Source organism: Ciona intestinalis, chromosome 12, assembly GCF_000224145.3.
Source record: "Ciona intestinalis chromosome 12, KH, whole genome shotgun sequence".
Classification (NCBI taxonomy): Eukaryota; Metazoa; Chordata; class Ascidiacea; order Phlebobranchia; family Cionidae; genus Ciona; species Ciona intestinalis.
Window position 1 is genome coordinate 2,754,794 of NC_020177.2, and position 16,739 is coordinate 2,771,532.

Genomic DNA, 16,739 nt, shown 5'->3' on the forward strand with positions numbered 1-16,739 from the left:
TTAATATCACATAATAGTTTAATAATACTATCTACGTAATCGCCTGGTAATGCTAGCCATATATAGTAGGGTGAGGAAAGATGGGACACCTTTTCGTTCTATTTTCTTGTTCCATTTGGTAGTAAACAAAGAACATTTAAAAAATTATAAAACCATATCCTCACGACTCCTATAGACAGTTGTTAATTAGTTAATACACGATCAGGATATTTGGATATTATATGCTAAAGATACCATATCTTTCCCCACCCTACTATATAAGCTACACATGAGCGTAAGATGGGACATGTGCATTCTCGTTTCACGTCCTATTGGTAGTAAACGACGAATATTTACAGATTTATATTCGCGCGACTTTTAAAAACTCTTAAAAAAAAGAAATTATTGCTTTTATACAGTATCGGTTCTTGGACGAATCGCTTTGTTTCTGTGTATTCCCAAAGTTGTGTATTAAATAATTGATATTTATGGTGGTGGTGGGTAATGTAGCGGTGTAACCGCAATGTTTCATATTACTACAATAAAATGAAACTTATCTCACGTATTGAATGAGCAAACTCCGCCAGTGATGCCTATCAAAAACTAAACGTCCGAGTTTTCTCAGTGAGGCATTGGAATAAAATTTTGATTTGCAACACTGCTGGTGTTACGAACATAGCCCGCCATCTTTTCAATCAACAAAAGTATTTCAAGTGACGAAAGAATTCTAAGAACGGATGATACCTGGGTCTTGTTTCACCGGAACGAGACAAATTGTGATAAAGTTAAGGCCGCTTCAGGATACGCATTCCGCATATATGATACGCCTGTCGCATCACTTTGACACAAATTGCATGGAATATACTTTATTTACAACAAATTCAACACAAAAAAAGTTGGCAAGCAATTGAACTGAAGGCTTTTTTATGAGGATTGTTAATTTTGAACACTTACGTTAAATCTATACACGATAAAATACAAAGCGAAGAGAATAATAACGTAACAAATAAATCTCTGTAAATGTAAATCTCTGTAAAACATGATGCAACAAAACTATTACCAGCTAATTTAATCATAATTATAAACCTAAAATAACTATTTTAATATTCTCATTGAAAAGGAAATTTCAACAGGCGAATACAGTAGCGTGGGGTAAGATGGGACATGTAAATCTATTTTTTCGTTTATGGTTGAAACAAAAATTTTACATAATTAAACTACTCTTAAACGTTGTTGGGTGTTTAAAATATACGATACGAAACTATGAGATTTAGGTGCTAACGGTTTCCCATCTTACCCCGCAGTAATATATAAATATTAACACTTTTGGGTGATTTGGCAAAAAATCCAACCAAACATAAAAGCTAAGGACGTTTAACACTATGACGTAATTGATGACGAAATCTTTAAGACGGCGGAAAGAAAATGGCAAACGAGACGTAGATCGGGGTGATGACGTCAGTGACACGTAGCACCTAAAAATGTCATGACATCATTAACATATGACGCCATCAACTTAGTCGGCACGCTTTTTCTGCAGAGGAGAAAAGGGGTTCGAGGCCCGACGTTCATTGTGGCCTTTTAGCAAGAAACTTATTGGCAATTGTTCCAACCCAGTAGTCACCAATAGGTTATCTGAATTGTCATCCAAAGAAGTAAAGTAAAACTTACAGGTGTTCACATGGTGCATGAAACAGAACACCCGCGTTACAAGACCGTTATAGTTGCCCCCTTGGCGAGATTGAATAAGTTACATTCGTTCATACGTCATAACATGAAAATGTGTGCACCAACCTGACTCTTAGCGGATTTTTGATCAAGGCCGAATCTTTGCTCGATCACTCCGGACGTCACGTTCCGCCACGTAGAGTCGCTAGTGAGGTGCTGGACGGTGAGGTTATAGCGCACCAAGCGGTCACGTCGCATCGAAAAAGTCGCGCGTTCGCAAGCGCGGAACGACAACGATGGGTCGGTGGGACGGAGACGCTGCAATGTGACGTCATAGTTGCGTTAGTGACGTCATCATAATAACGTCATAGAATTATTACATATATTATACCCTTGCGGTGGCTAAGCGGTAATCGTAACTTAAGGGTACCAGATTCAATACTTGATGCTGTTACCATTGTGGACGCGTGTGTCCTTGGAAAAAGCACCGAATATACATTACTTCTAACCAGTAGTGACTTATTGGTTGTTCAAATCGCTATCCATACATCAACAAACACAAAAATAAATGAACCATAAAATAAAGACATGTGTTATAAACTTATAATGACGGACGTTACCCTGCCGCGTGAGGATAAAAAAGTGGATAAATATATTTATTCATTCAATTGACACTAAAGCCCCTTACCTGCAGATACACGATGTAATTGTTGGTGTTTCCTTGTCGTTGAGTTTTAGCTTCAAAGTGAAATCCATGCAAGGAGATAATCTCTGAATGATAACCTGGCTCTTGTTCTAATATAAATCCAAATCTATATGGAACAAAACGGGATATTTATTAAGGAAGAAAGCGTTAATTTGTAGAGTGTAAAAAATCTGTGGAGTTTTTGACAGCAGAACTGTATTAATATTAATGTGCCTTGTGTTACGATGTATATTTTGTAGGTTTAAATGACATTAAATGCAGTGTGTATAGTTAAAAGAACTCGTGTAATGTGGTAGGGGATGATGGGACACCTTTTTGCTTTAGCACACAGAATTGTAATATGCTGATTAAGTTTTAAACAAATAACAATAGTCCATGGAAGTCGTGAGGATATGGTTTTATAATTCTTTGAATATTCTTTGTTCACAGCCAAATGGGACGACATAATAGAACGAATAGGCGTCCCATCTTCTCCCATCCTACTAAAGATGAATGTAAGTGGAAAACTTATATGACAAAAAGGCAGGCCTGCTATACCCAACTAACTAAACACGATTTTAGCAAAAAAACGAAATAAAACAACGAGAGAGCATAGCTCTAATGAATGAACACGTATATCGTTATAGTCGTCGGCTCGTCGCCCGGAAGCATTTTTTAACGTCAAGTTATAGGAATATAAACGGTAAATTAGGCGGTGCCATATAAAGTATTTTTAACAGTCTTTATTACCGACCTGCTTGCTCCAAGCGAAAAGTTAAGTAAGAAGCTCATGTCACCTCCACCTTGTAATGCATGGTAGTGATGGCTGAATACACGAAGTAACCAAGATTGTGAAACAATGTTCATGAACATAACGTCTTGCAAGTGCTTGGCTGGGAAAGACGTAATATCAAATATATATAATTTTTTTGTCCTTTTAATGGTAACGAACTTCGTATTAATGCAAAAAATGAATATATAAAAAAAAACGAAAATTGTAATATTCCTGTCATTGTTGAACGCCTACTTCTTTAACTATTTTTGGTACATAAATATTTTAACGATTGCCGTTCTGCCACTATACGTGCCATCTACTAAATAAAGAAACACCTACTGTCAGTTATTCCATGTAATCGCAAGCAACCGAATGCTGTGCTGTACTTTATTCCTTCTTCTCTTTCTAAGAAAGCACTGCTTCGAGTCATGCTAGAGAAAACATTATGACATATAAGGTAGCTTTTTATAAAACTAGAATTTTTGTTACAATATAAAGTTAAAAATTTTATATAATATAAAACTAGAATTATTATACAATATAAACTAGAATTTTTATACAATTGGTAAGTACACAGATAGTATTTTATTAGGAAATGCGTTGTGGTCTTGTGGGCGTATGTGTCCTTTGGCAAGACACTTAACAACAATTTCTCCAGCCTAGTGGTACCTAGCTAATAGGCTGTATAAATTCATAAATTGTCAGCAATACATAACAAGAACCCCCAAAACAATCACCCACAAGTTACATACGTGGGCGCGCTCTTATAATAAATTCCGCGAATCTGACCCTGATTTGATGTTCATAAAGTTGGACGATTCTTGTATAGTGAAATACAGTAATGATCTGGTGCTACGAAAACGTAACCAACAAAAATCAAGTCCAACCACTAGTTATTAATAGAGAAATATATTTCGCCTAAATGGCATCGTCAGTCTCTTAATCAAATAGAATAGATTAAAACAAGTTAGAATCATAGTTTTAGTCATACCTGCTAAAGTATGTCATGACTGAAGTCTGGGCTGGCATGAACATAATATTTGGATGCATTTGCATGAAAAGCCAATAACAAAGTGTCTTGTACAGTGAGTATTCATTGTAGGTGAACAAACGTGAGGATTTTAGAATCTAAAAAATGTATTTTTAGCCTTGGTTTTGGAAAGTTTTTTGTAAAGGTTTAAATAGGTGTACTTGCATTTCAAATTGGGGCACTTTTAAATAGTGTTTTCCTAATCTATGATGATGATTTGCAATTTGCATTGGTGTACTTTTAAAACTAAAACAGGGGTTACTGTTTTTAAATAAAAAGTAGGACGCAGTTGCAAAAAGTAGCAAGTATGTGTAGCTTTTTTAACAGATTAAAATGATTTATATTTTTAAGTTTATTTAAATTTAACGAAAGTTTTGAGCAAATAATTAAGGCAGAGACAGCAAAATTAAAGGACTGTAATTTAAAAAATATTACTAAAAAATACCTTATCAAGTGTATGTGCTGGTACATCCCTTAGGTATATGGTTGATGACAGTTGGGCCACGAGGTTCAATTCCAGCCATCTCTCACATGCTGATATAATAGTGGGTTGTTCATACTGTATAAAATTCATCTCATTATAGGGTTTTGTATCTATCATTCCAATGTTTATATAAACATATTAAATAAATTAAATTTATTTTAACGAAAACGAAGATCGGGAAAATTAAGAAAATCGATGAAACCCAGATAGCATTGAAGTAATTTTTTTTTGTATCCGATTAAATTATAAGTCGAAAATCTTTATAATCCTGCCTAGAGCATAACCCCCATTAAGTTTATAGAAATTTTGACAAAAATTAAATAGTTTTCTGGACTTCTGGTGATATCAAATTTCCAATCCGCATAAAATACTGAAGGTAATTATAAAAATCGTACAAAAATTTACGTACCCTCACTGCTGCTTCTAAATAAACACACACAGTGTCAGAAGCCAGGTTGGTAATCATAACATCACAGCATGCACTGATAAGGGTTCGGAAGTCCAAGTTACAAGCAGTGGCTAGTGTCTCTACTGCGTCACCAGTTGCTATAATGGTCTCATCCAAGTACAAATGTCCCAAACCAATTGCAAGCGCTAAATATAGGGAAAATATTGTCAGTGAATAATATTAAGAATTATTTGGTATAATAAATAAAAGATTAAGCAAATAATATCACTTATTTATTCACATATGGTGCGGTAATCACTTTTGTTATAACATATGTGTCTTTTTCACACAGTTTGTGCTTAAAAATTACCATTTAACTTTGTGGTTTCCTTTTTAATATGGATTTTCCTTTTTCAAGTCCGATAATGTGGACAACCAATTGGTGACCACTAAGCTGGCAACATGCATATGTAACATGTATTGTCCAATAACACAAACCCACAATGGTGACCCCAAGCATTGAATCTAGCCTTATTTCCCACCATGCATGGCGGCTTCATACACTTTGGTGCCATTTTTTATCAAGAAATCAAGGCTATACTATTTTTAGACTGCAGTTAACAAAGACAAAAAGACAAAAAATACACAACAATATACTAAGAAACTTTAAGAAAAAATATATCAATTTGATTTAAAGTATTTTTGAAAAATATTTCAATTTAATTTTGAAGTATATTTACAAAATATTTAAATTTGATTTTCAAGTATTGTCTAAAAATATTTCAATTTTCATTTTCAAAATTTTACCATGTCTGGTAACCCATGGGTCTGATATTTGTAAAACCACATCTACCACAGGGTGAGTTACTGTGCCACGAGATTTTGTTTTCATTCGAATTTCTTCTACGTCTTTTGAAGTTAGTCTGAAATTTATCATATCATAGTTAGGGTTCAAAAATGTATTTAACAACATTTTTACTTTTTTTTAGTTGTTTTTGTATTCCAATATTGCAAGGCCCTTTTATGACACAGTTATAAATGGGCATGCATCTAATCTGTATCTCCATACCAAATTTAAATCTAATGATGCTACCATTGTGTTTCAACAACTGTTGTTTTGTCGCTATATCCTGTCTTTTCGCTTAAAATATTTCTAAATCTTCACTACTGTAATCAAGGGGCAAATAAAAGTTATTCTTCTTATTATTATTGTGGGCATGTGAGTTCTTAGACAACTTATCATTAACAGTGATTGCTGGTTACTAATGAGTTGAAAAAAATGTCCAACTATAACATTTTGATCCAGTGTTATTACCCACAGAGTTGTATCCAAAATCCTACTTTAAGAGCGAAAACGTGCTTTAACTTTGGATGGTAAGTTAATGAACCATCTATAGCCTGAATCCCAGGTCCCATGGCATGCCTTGCTAAAGGTCCACACTATACAGAATCAAAATTTACTCCTAGCATAGATAAATAAAAATTTGTGATTCTTTACCTTCTTGTGACCTCTTTGTACTCACTGCTGTAGATTTCACTGTCAGAGATAAAAGAGTCAACTTTTTGTGAGGTTTCATCTTTATAAACACGCTGTTTCTTCTGTGAATTGACACTCGAAAGCAATTTTTCCAGAACAGTTGATTTAACCATATAAGGGCGATGTAATTGCCAGACTTGGTCAAGACAATGTAGACGGACGTCTGAGTTAAAAAAACAGTTATTTTTTACTCATGCTCGCTGCTGAGCTGACATTTATTGCAATAAGAAAACAGCAACCCGGTAGTAGTTTTGCGTTGTATTCATTATGTATATGGGTTACTACAAGAGTAAGATATTTTGGTGAATATTTCAACTACATTGTTGTAAATAGTATTTTTAACTTTTCGGGTAATTTATAAATTTCTCTATTTAAAATGAAAATTTTAGGATATCTTAAAATATATCATTGATTTACGAGCCATAAACGGTAGTGTAACTCAAATCTATTCTAAATGTGCGAGGTCCTACAGCACATCCTAGGACCTGGGATTAAACCAGTGTTGCCCCATTACCCAAACTGAGTTACCAGAGCAGGGATTTGAACTTGGTATATGTTGGTTTATAAATTCACCCTCACAATACCTGGCTCACGATCTTGGTTGGCAAGTCTTGCAAACATTTCCAAAACTTTGATCGGATTCTTGAATCGAGTACGAGATGTTTTAGCCGATGATGCATATGGTGTTCTAGATATAGTTGAATTTTTTTTAAAAAGGCAGAGATAGTTAGACACACAATTCTATGAAAATAATCCAGTTTATTGATGTGCAGAAAATTCCAGGATAGGCCTGCCCACCTTGCCTGCCAGGGTTTGTATGAATGAAACTTGTTTTATACTCGTGTTATGGAGCAAGAACAGTAAAAATTACACGGGTGCTCTGTTTCATACACCATGCGCCCGGTTACGAGTTACCACATAAGTAACTTTGAAGGGGATTTTTGTTTTGCTGTATGAATAAAAATTTAGAGAAGCCATTAGTGACCACTGGGTTGGAGCAATTGCCTTTAAGTTATTTTGTTAATAATTTAAATACCTGACTTGCAACGACATCCCTGTCTTGGGGGGTGAGGGGGGTCGTTCGGAGGTCAACGGCGGAAACCTTCGGTCATGTGACATTTCAGCACGAGAAGGAGAAGTGAAAGGTCGTGAGGGCAAAGGTGAACGACCCCATGCACTGCCAAGCAAGTCGCTTTCCTTGGCAACCGATAATTGAGGTGTATCAGCTGAAAAATCAACATATTATTATATATAAAATTTATAAATATATATATATATGTAATTATATTAAATCTATGTTTTCCAAGTCTATGTGCAGTAACCTAAATATTAAGCATAGATAGCAAGCTACACAGATTAATAAGCAACTCATTTTTCTGGGAGTTTGGGTTACTATATTACTTAGTTTTAAATTAATAGAAACACACCTGTTTTAGCACGAAACACTGTGCTGTTCTTCGTGGCAGATATCGCTTTAATGGCTTGAGATGAACCAAGTAAGTCACCACCTAGTGACATGGGTGAACGCCACCTAAACATTAAAATGTACCAAAATAATTTATTTCAATTAAACAGAACAACTAAAGCATTTAATATTAAATAGATTCATTTGGCCTGTTTTTCCGTTATTTAGAAAGAAATAATATTTTAAAATAAATCTTGAGATAAATCATTTACTGTCTTTCGTAAATGATTGTTTAAAACTGTTTTGTCTGTCACAGACATCTTATTTTTATTATCAACATTTTATGTCAGCTATACACATCCTGTCCATACTGACATGTTTTTTCTCTCAAGGACATTTTTTACAACTACACAAAATAGAAAATAATTCTCAAACTTTAAGTACAACAGCTCATTTAAGTTACCGATTTGTTGACCCAACTGAATACATTCGGATTTTTCTGCGAGATTTTGGTTCGACTGGTTCTCTAGCGTCAACCACCACCCCACGTAATGCACTTTGCGGAGCTTTCAATGTTTGCCTGTTAAAACAAAATGTTAGAATGAATATATAAATCAAATTTAATCTATATTAGACTATTAGTCTAAGGGTCCTGTGACCACAGAGATTGAGCTATTATAGGTAAATGTTTTTTATGGGACACTTGAATATATTTGTGTATTCTAACAACTTACTCATTTTGATTTGATAAGTTAATGGTAATCAAGCGGGTTGATTTTTTGTATGTTGTTTAATATGTTATTAAAATGACATTGCTAGCAGCCTGCCTTAAACCCATAGGTTACAGGTTCAAGGCGTGTTGTGGGCGTTTGTGTCCTGATTTGTGTTATAACGACTGTCGTTTTCCCACCACGCGAGGATAAAATGAGTTACATTTATTAATATTACGTATAATAATAAATGCAGCAGCCGCAAAAACGTTTACTTACTCTGTATAGGCAACTATCCTAGTCGGTGGTTTAGGCAAGTAAACAGACATGTATGGCTTTTCACCATGCATTGATGATATGCTTGTGCCAGTCTCCATGACTCTATACTACAGTAAAATAATGGAAAACTAAAAATTAAGATTTTACATCAGCAATGCTGAGAAAGACCAGTAGCCTGTGTGTCTGCATATAGATGATATGTTTAAAAATCACGACTGTGTTATTTTCTGTAGTATGAAGACTATCTGATGTATTTAACATTAAGTGCATAACTCTACGCTTTATTTTACGTAAGTTTATCGTTTTAAAATCCTCGTGCAAATTTACCGACGCTATCAAGATCCCCATGGAAATAGCGTCAGCCATGCGAAACGGTTACGTTAATCGGGGAGGCCTTTAACTTTTGTTTAACACTAAATCTTTCCCCATAAGGCACCAAATCGTATCCAAACGCTTTAATTATAACAAGAAAATAGTATTTAGCACGTTTTATAATAAAAGACTGTCATATATCGTTAAAAAATAACTTTTCGATAATTTACCGACCGACTGGTTGTATACGAAGTCATTCATGCTTGACGATAGAAATAGTTAGGCCGCTGTAAGCGTGAACATGCAATATTTAAGTTAAGTTATACAGCCGTATAAAACTGAAAATATTGATTCTAAATGTCCGTGCCGTACTGCAAAATGAAGATTTAATATTACTTAAAGATACTCTGGGAATACTGTGTTAAATTTGATTAAAAATGTCTCTCACATTCGTTTAAAAAGGAGTAAATCTAGACCCCAAAATATGAATTGTAATGTTATTTTTTTGGCAGAAGCGCAAAAATTGGGAGCACTATTAGTGATAAAATGGAGGGTACAACTACTGCTGGGCCTGGCTTTGTTGGAATTAAGTTTTGCCAAGAATGTAATAACATGCTGTACCCTAAAGAAGACAAACAGAACAAGATATTACTGTACTCATGCCGTAACTGTGATTTTCAAATGGAGGCCGACAATTTGTGCATCTATGTGAATAAAATCGTGCACGAAGTTGACGAGTTGACACAAATTATCGCGGACGTCGCACAGGACCCAACCCTGCCTCGGACGCGTGACCACTCATGCCCAAAGTGTCACCACAAGGAGGCAGTGTTTTTCCAATCGCAGTCGACGAGAGATGAAGAAGGGATGAGACTTTATTTCGTTTGTACCAACCCTCATTGTGGGCATAGGTGGACACAATTGTAATGTGTTGGAATAAGTCTTTGAACTGTTCTCTTATTTAAGAGTAAGAGTGAAAAGAATTGCCCAATCCTCTGTGCAGAATTTTTTTTTTTTCGACAAATTGCGCAATTTGCTAATTCTTGAGAAAATCCATAAAAAATCTAAGATTGTTTGTAATTAATAGTTAATACTGCCTTGATAACTTAGCTAAAAAATTGGCGCAAATCTGTGCAAAAAAACAAACTTTCCAATCTGGTTCAGGAGATAAATTTTTGTTTGTTGGGCCAAATTGGCAATATACTTGTCAAAAACAATCCTATAGGTTCTTCTTTCAAATCGCTGAAATGAGGAGTTTGAATTTAAATTTTGATTCATTTCAAATAGATGGTTCAGCGAAGAAGATGATAAAATATTGACGAGTTTTTCTGATGTGTCAGAATCACAACTTTTATTTAAATCAATCATACCTAGACAGGGTTTTATTAAGTCTTAACTGCTACCTTAATGTTTAAACTTCAAACAGTTTATTTTTAAAATGTACTTTTCTTTTCACTTTAGAAACAATTTCCATTTGTATTGCGTCTTTGGGTAAAACATTTTCAAATATGCAATTTTCTGAAGTAAAATTTCAACAGAATAAAAAGTAAAATGTCCCTTCAACTTCAAGAGATGTGAAAATAAGCTCATATAGAATTGTACAATATTGTTAACCTAATATCCATGTTATTTTTTGTATCTTAAAAAAAAATTTAAACTGGTTTCTGTTTTATTTTGTAATACATGTGCGTTTGTAACTCTTTTTGGGATTTTGATTACTGAATACTGCCATCTGCCATATACAAAATTTTCCCGATCTTTTAAACTAATGGTTAAATTTTACAGTACCATATATAAGATTTTTCACTTTTCAGAATGTTAGTGCAATATTAATGTTGGTCACTGTGTAATGATGGAGCATAGAAAAGCTGGTATGTCAATGAAAAAATATAAAACCATTCCAAATCGAGATTTTATCGCCACTACCCCTGAAAGGCCATCTAGTGCTGAAGTAATACGTGACGCTAAGCAGTGGTGCGCTCTGCAGGTAACTTGCTTGTAGTAAACCAGTATTTTACCTTTTTTGCCAAAGAGAAAGAAAAGAAATGTATGTGTACTTGTGGTCCGCTTTTGTAAAACTTATAGGATTCCATTTTATTAACACAATTCAAGGACATACAATATATATATATATATATATAATTATAAGTTATAATTCATTGCTAAATTTTTATTTTTAACTTATTACCGTTGGGGCATTCAGGACTTAGGTTTAGTCTTTTTTATTTAAACATTACACCAGTATTTTACCCTAAATGAGGTCTTAACATTGATCTCGATACTAACTTTCTCGTATACCAGTGCTTCCCAAACTTTTTTAAAAATTTTGTGTGGTGAACCCTTTGCAATTATTTCGGCCCTATAAAAATTAAAAAATGATATAGAAAAAATGCCAAAACCACACCAGTGAAGAAAAAGCGAAAACTATCAAATAAGGTAACCCTACAAAAATTGTTGTACGCTTCAGAAACTGCTGTACGAATCCCAGTTGGTCCGCAGAACCCTGTTTGGAAATGGCTGTCCTATACCTTCTTAGTGCTTCCCTTTTTAGTTGGTCACAAATCTTTTTTTGTTGAGCAGTTGGTATTATTAAGATTACTTGGTTTTTTTTTTATAGCTCTATGCTTTACTATTTTCCCCTAAATGTGTCCAATGTTGAAACTCGCAGGCAATCCAAACTCGTCGACCTGCGACCCCAAGAGATGCAAGCAGGTCCTTATTTGGTGCTTCAGCAGAGGGTACCAGGGGGAATTCTCGCCCCCCATCAGCTTTCAGTATCGGCCCCCAACATTTTGACCCCACCGATTCACCGTCAAGACCCAACTCTGGGGCCGTTGCTAAATCGAAGCTAGCCCCACTTAATCATGTAAGTTGTAGTTTAGTTATGTGACTTTGTCTGTTGGTAGAAGCTTTGGGCAAGCGGGCAGGTTTTCAAGGTGCACCAAAAACAGTAGTGGACAAACTCAAAGTTATTTTAAGGGCCAAAAACTGTTAAAATTAACTCATTTGCCATGTGGTATATTCTTCTAATGGCTAGAAATATGATCAATGCCCAGCATCAAATTTTTTTTAATGACATCACAATTTAAGTGACCATTTTTGCCTTCTTATTTCCCAATTCACAAACTCATTGTTTTATATTTTTAGAAACCAATAGTTCCATCTAACCCGGAACTTCTCGTTGGTAAAAAATCCTCCATGATTGTGTCCTCGTCTCAGCGAACACCGGGTGACGGTAGCGAGCTGGTTTTAAGAAAAGGAGCAAAACAACAAACCCCTCGATCACCAGTTAAAGCTGTGCATGCAGGTAGGAATAACAAGCTTTGAAATTTAACTAAAAAGTGCGAAAAAATCAAAGTTTTAAAGTTGCATGAATAAAATTTGCTTGGACTATTTATTCTTGAGCATTAATACAATGCCAGTTGTTATTACAGTGGTGTACAGTTCGCGCGTGCTTATAAATTACAAACTTTGTGCGTGGTTGTTTTTTGTGGGTAATAACAATTTTTCTAAAAAAGGGAGAAAAGTCACAGTTTTAAAGTTGCATGAATGAAATTTGCTTATTTAATATTTAGCGGTTGGACAATGTCACAATGACATTCGTTATAGCATGCGTGTTCTGTTTTTTACAGTTCTTGCCCGCTTATGAGTTACATATGTTACTTTGTGGGATTTTTTTATTTTTGTTGTGTGGCTACGAATTGCGACAACTCACTATAACTGGGTTGCGGCAATGACCTTCAGTGTCTTGCCCAAAGATATGCACGCACTTTTTTATCACCTTAAACCATCAGAAAATGACTCTGCATTGCAATGTTTCAATGTATTTAATTGTGAAGTATAAAATTATTGGAAAAAACTCAAAAAATTTAATATTTTAGTGCATTTTATTTGTAAAAAAAACAAAAAAATATATATATGGTAAAAATATGGGCAGATCAGAAAGTGAATAATTTTGATGAAATTGACGACAAAACGCCATCAATGCTGATTCCAAGTCGATACCATCCAACCCCACCCCCTGCTAGACCTAAAACTCAAAAAACTGCACAGAAACAAAAGGTATATATATGGTGTCACAGTCACAGTATTCTATTCTATATAAGTAAGGTCCTATGGCGAGGGTCTTCAGGGGACCTGGAATTTAGCCCAGAGTTTACCCATTACCCCAATACCAAAATTTGGTGTTCAAAAATTGCCAATTTTTCATTCTCTTTTAGAACTCCTTTGTTTTATGCTACAGTATGCTCGGTGTTGTATCTGCTGTTTTAGTAATAAGTGCATTTATGATCTAATATGCATATGTTCTTAAAAAAAACATAAAATTTGGTTAAAAAACGTTGTTTTTAAGTTTGTTTTTTATACTCAATTGAAAGTATAAAAAAATCCACTCCAAAACAAAAAGAAATTTTTTTTAGGACATTGTGATACCGACGGCACCTGATGAACAAAGAGCCCCCTCAAGTGGGAGTACTGCATCTTCTGCAGGATCTGTTGGAAGATCAAGCGGAGACAGGCGGAGGCCCTCTCCTGGATCAGGTACTTGTTAATGTTTTAAACAACTTTTTTTATACAATTTTGTTTTAAACAACTTTTTTTGATAGATATATAGTAGGATGGGGGAAGATAGGACACATTTTCATACTATTTTCTCGTTCCATTTGGTAGTAAACAAAAAACATTCAAAAAAATATAAAACCATATCCTCACGACTTTCATGGACCGTTGTTATTTGTTTAAAACACGATCAGGCTGTTTGGATATTAGGTGCTAAAGGTGTCCCATCTTTTCCCACACCACTATTGCACTATATATAATTGTTTTATCCTTTTTATTTTTATTATTTTGTGTGTTTTTTTGTGTGTTGCAGTTTTATATGCTTTGTTGGTTATTTATCACATGATGCATGATGATCATGTATGCTGAGTTGGCAAGCATTACATTATTGATAAGCTTTTTTACTAACATTTTCTGCATGGCTGTCTATTTGGACAATGACTGTAATATAAATGCAAGCATCAATGTTATAAATACCCTGTAGCGTTGGAATGTATGCTCCGCATTCCACTCTACTAATTAAGGTCGCACGCAGGAAGCGTCCTGCAACATAGCGACTGCGTGCCTTTTTCTTTTCGTTCTCTTCTTGTGTTTCGCATTTACGTGTTCGCAGGCATTACAAGATATACTCGCTCAACGAACGCTACAACCCAATGTTATAAACCATATCTCTTCCAAATTTTGGTATTTTTATTATAATTTTATTCTTCACTATTTTATACAGTTTTTGAGTCTTATCTGTCCCATGTTTTTAAACTCCTTAAAAATTATATTATAAATATGATTTCCATGTAGGTGGGGGAAGTGGGGGTCAACGAAACGACGAATCGGCAGAAGAAGCTTTTTATTGGAACCAAACTGTTCTGCCATTGGTGGAAAAATTAGAAGAATATTCACAAGCGAGTGGTTAGTTGTTTTTATTACATTGTATTGGAGTAATGGACCAACTCTGGTCTAATCCAAGGTCCCTTAACATGCAGCACTGTATGACTTTATTCATAGAGAATGCTACAAGCTTAATAATAATATGTATACAATATAGTGCAGGCATGCAGCCTTAAATTAAAACGTGCGTCCGAAAAACTGTTATATTATCATATCAGTGATATCACCCCCAAAAGGGTCTGCTAATTTATCATTTTTAAATTGTTATCTATTTAAATCTAACAATTACTCTATAAAACTGCATTTAACTTACACTATTTTAACACTGCTTTTTTACTAAGAAATACAGTAAGGATCTGGTGCTACGAAACGTAACAGACAAAAATCAAGTCCATCCAATTGTATAACAAAATATATATATTTTGTCCAAGTGGCATCATCAGTCTCTTCTTCATATAAAACCTGCTGCAAATATTATTTAAACGACTTTACAATGTGAACTTTCAGACCCTGATCAGTTATGTGAAGTGTGTGGATCGTTATATACAACGCTCTCTCATGGATCCTGCTTTGTAAGGATGTCATACAGAAGAAGAACTTCTCTCCTTTCCGCTCTCTTCCGTCTTCTGCACATTAAGTCACATGATCTGCATCTTTTAAGTGCGAGGATAATTTTGGAGGTATGTAAATCTATTGTATACATATATATATGTTACATTATTTATATTTATTTTATATATATATATTTTTTTTGCCATGTTTTTGTTTGGTGTTAAAAAACCATAAAACAATACATGTTATATAGGGCTATATATATTTTTTATTTTATTTTTATTTTTTTGCATTTTTTTTGTTTGGTGTTTAAAAACCATAAAACAATACATGTTATATAGGGCTATATATATTTTTTATTTTATTTTTATTTTTTTGCATTTTTTTTGTTTGGTGTTTAAAAACCATAAAACAATACATGTTATATAGGGCTATATATATTTTTTATTTTATTTTTATTTTTTTGCATTTTTTTTGTTTGGTGTTTAAAAACCATAAAACAATACATGTTATATAGGGCTATATATATATTTTTTATTTTTGTTTTAATTTTTTTGCATTTTTTTTGTTTGGTGTTTAAAAACCATAAAACAATACATGTTATATAAGGCTGTATATAGATATTTTTTTGCAATGTTAAAAAATGGTACTGTCAAAACCGAAATGTTTAAGGCCATTTCAGGTTACTATCTCAATAACTTGCTGTTGTGTGAGGTTTATAGATATATATATATATATATATATATATAGAATTATATATTTTTCCAATGTTAAAGCAATGTTTTTTTGCAATGGTGTCAAAAGTTTCCACAAAGGAACAGCCCACTAAACATTAGGTTATTGTGATGATGTCAAAAGTTTTGGCCACATTTTAGAATATTCTATCAATAACATGCACTTTGTTTTTTGTAAGTAAGCTATCACCCGAAACCAAAAGAATTGGTTTAAAGTTACTGAGACAACTTAAGAATTACATTAACATTATCATATATTACCTGTTTTTTTTGTCACTTCACATTTGGACCCTCTGAAACATTTTAAGAAACTTTTTTATGACTGTTTTAATTCACTAATTTTATATATTAGACACTCTTTAACAATCATTAGTAGAAAAAGTGGCGCACGTGTTTTATAGAATACTTATGCAGCTTGCGCCAGTGCAATGGCACAGATTTTTAGAAGCCTTATGATTTGAACCTGTTGTCCTCTTTCTTTTACTACAGTTACGAGTTACCAGTAAGAACCTGACAAGTTTGTGCAAGCTCATGTTTCGTATATGTCGAGATAAACAACACGATCTGCTGTTCATGAAGTACAAACTTATTCGTGAGTTGAATTCTTGTGTATCTTTGTGTTTGCTTTATATATATATAGCCTATATAGTAAAGTACGGGGGAAGATGGGACACCTTTTCATTCTTTTTTCCTGCCCATCGGCTAGTAAACAAATAACATTCAAAGAATTATAAAACCGTATCCTCACGAATCTCATGG

General features: G+C 34.0%; 2 protein-coding genes across 3 annotated transcripts in view; one reads left to right on the forward strand and one right to left on the reverse strand.

The window, feature by feature from the left end:
• Positions 1-1,056: 1,056 nt before the first annotated feature.
• On the reverse strand, positions 1,057-9,144 carry LOC101242416 (BTB/POZ domain-containing protein 16). Its single transcript, XM_009862268.3, has 15 exons — positions 8,941-9,144; positions 8,415-8,531; positions 7,974-8,077; positions 7,583-7,772; positions 7,131-7,234; positions 6,508-6,709; positions 5,817-5,932; positions 5,031-5,215; positions 4,583-4,696; positions 4,099-4,235; positions 3,447-3,538; positions 3,087-3,225; positions 2,336-2,459; positions 1,774-1,965; positions 1,057-1,454 (listed from the first exon to the last, which is right to left on the reverse strand). Exons 1-15 carry the CDS (start codon positions 9,036-9,038, stop codon positions 1,386-1,388), a joined length of 1,983 nt encoding a protein of 660 aa, XP_009860570.2. The 5' UTR covers positions 9,039-9,144; the 3' UTR covers positions 1,057-1,385.
• A 1,163-nt stretch (positions 9,145-10,307) lies between these two features.
• Positions 10,308-16,739, forward strand: part of LOC101242985 (armadillo repeat-containing protein 2-like) — a 15,369-nt gene continuing 8,937 nt past the window's right edge. For both annotated transcript variants that reach the window (XM_018814484.1, XM_026837211.1), the window contains exons 1-8: positions 10,308-11,239; positions 11,921-12,118; positions 12,400-12,559; positions 13,190-13,314; positions 13,671-13,791; positions 14,605-14,715; positions 15,202-15,374; positions 16,470-16,572. In XM_018814484.1, the coding sequence (XP_018670029.1) occupies positions 11,102-11,239; positions 11,921-12,118; positions 12,400-12,559; positions 13,190-13,314; positions 13,671-13,791; positions 14,605-14,715; positions 15,202-15,374; positions 16,470-16,572 (1,129 nt within the window). In that variant the 5' untranslated portion in view covers positions 10,308-11,101. The remainder of the gene's footprint in view (positions 11,240-11,920; positions 12,119-12,399; positions 12,560-13,189; positions 13,315-13,670; positions 13,792-14,604; positions 14,716-15,201; positions 15,375-16,469; positions 16,573-16,739) is intronic.

What these genes read in the sequence shown, in the direction of transcription:
- LOC101242416 (XM_009862268.3), bottom strand. Translation starts at nt 9,038, where the DNA reads ATGGAGACTGGCACAAGCATATCATCAATGCATGGTGAAAAGCCATAC. An exon ending in GGGATGTCGTTGCAAGTCAG is followed by an intron (nt 7,235 to 7,582) that starts GTATTTAAATTA and finishes AACTATATCTAG; the next exon opens with AACACCATATGCATCATCGG. An exon ending in TTTTCGCTTGGAGCAAGCAG is followed by an intron (nt 2,460 to 3,086) that starts GTCGGTAATAAA and finishes TGTTCCATATAG; the next exon opens with ATTTGGATTTATATTAGAAC.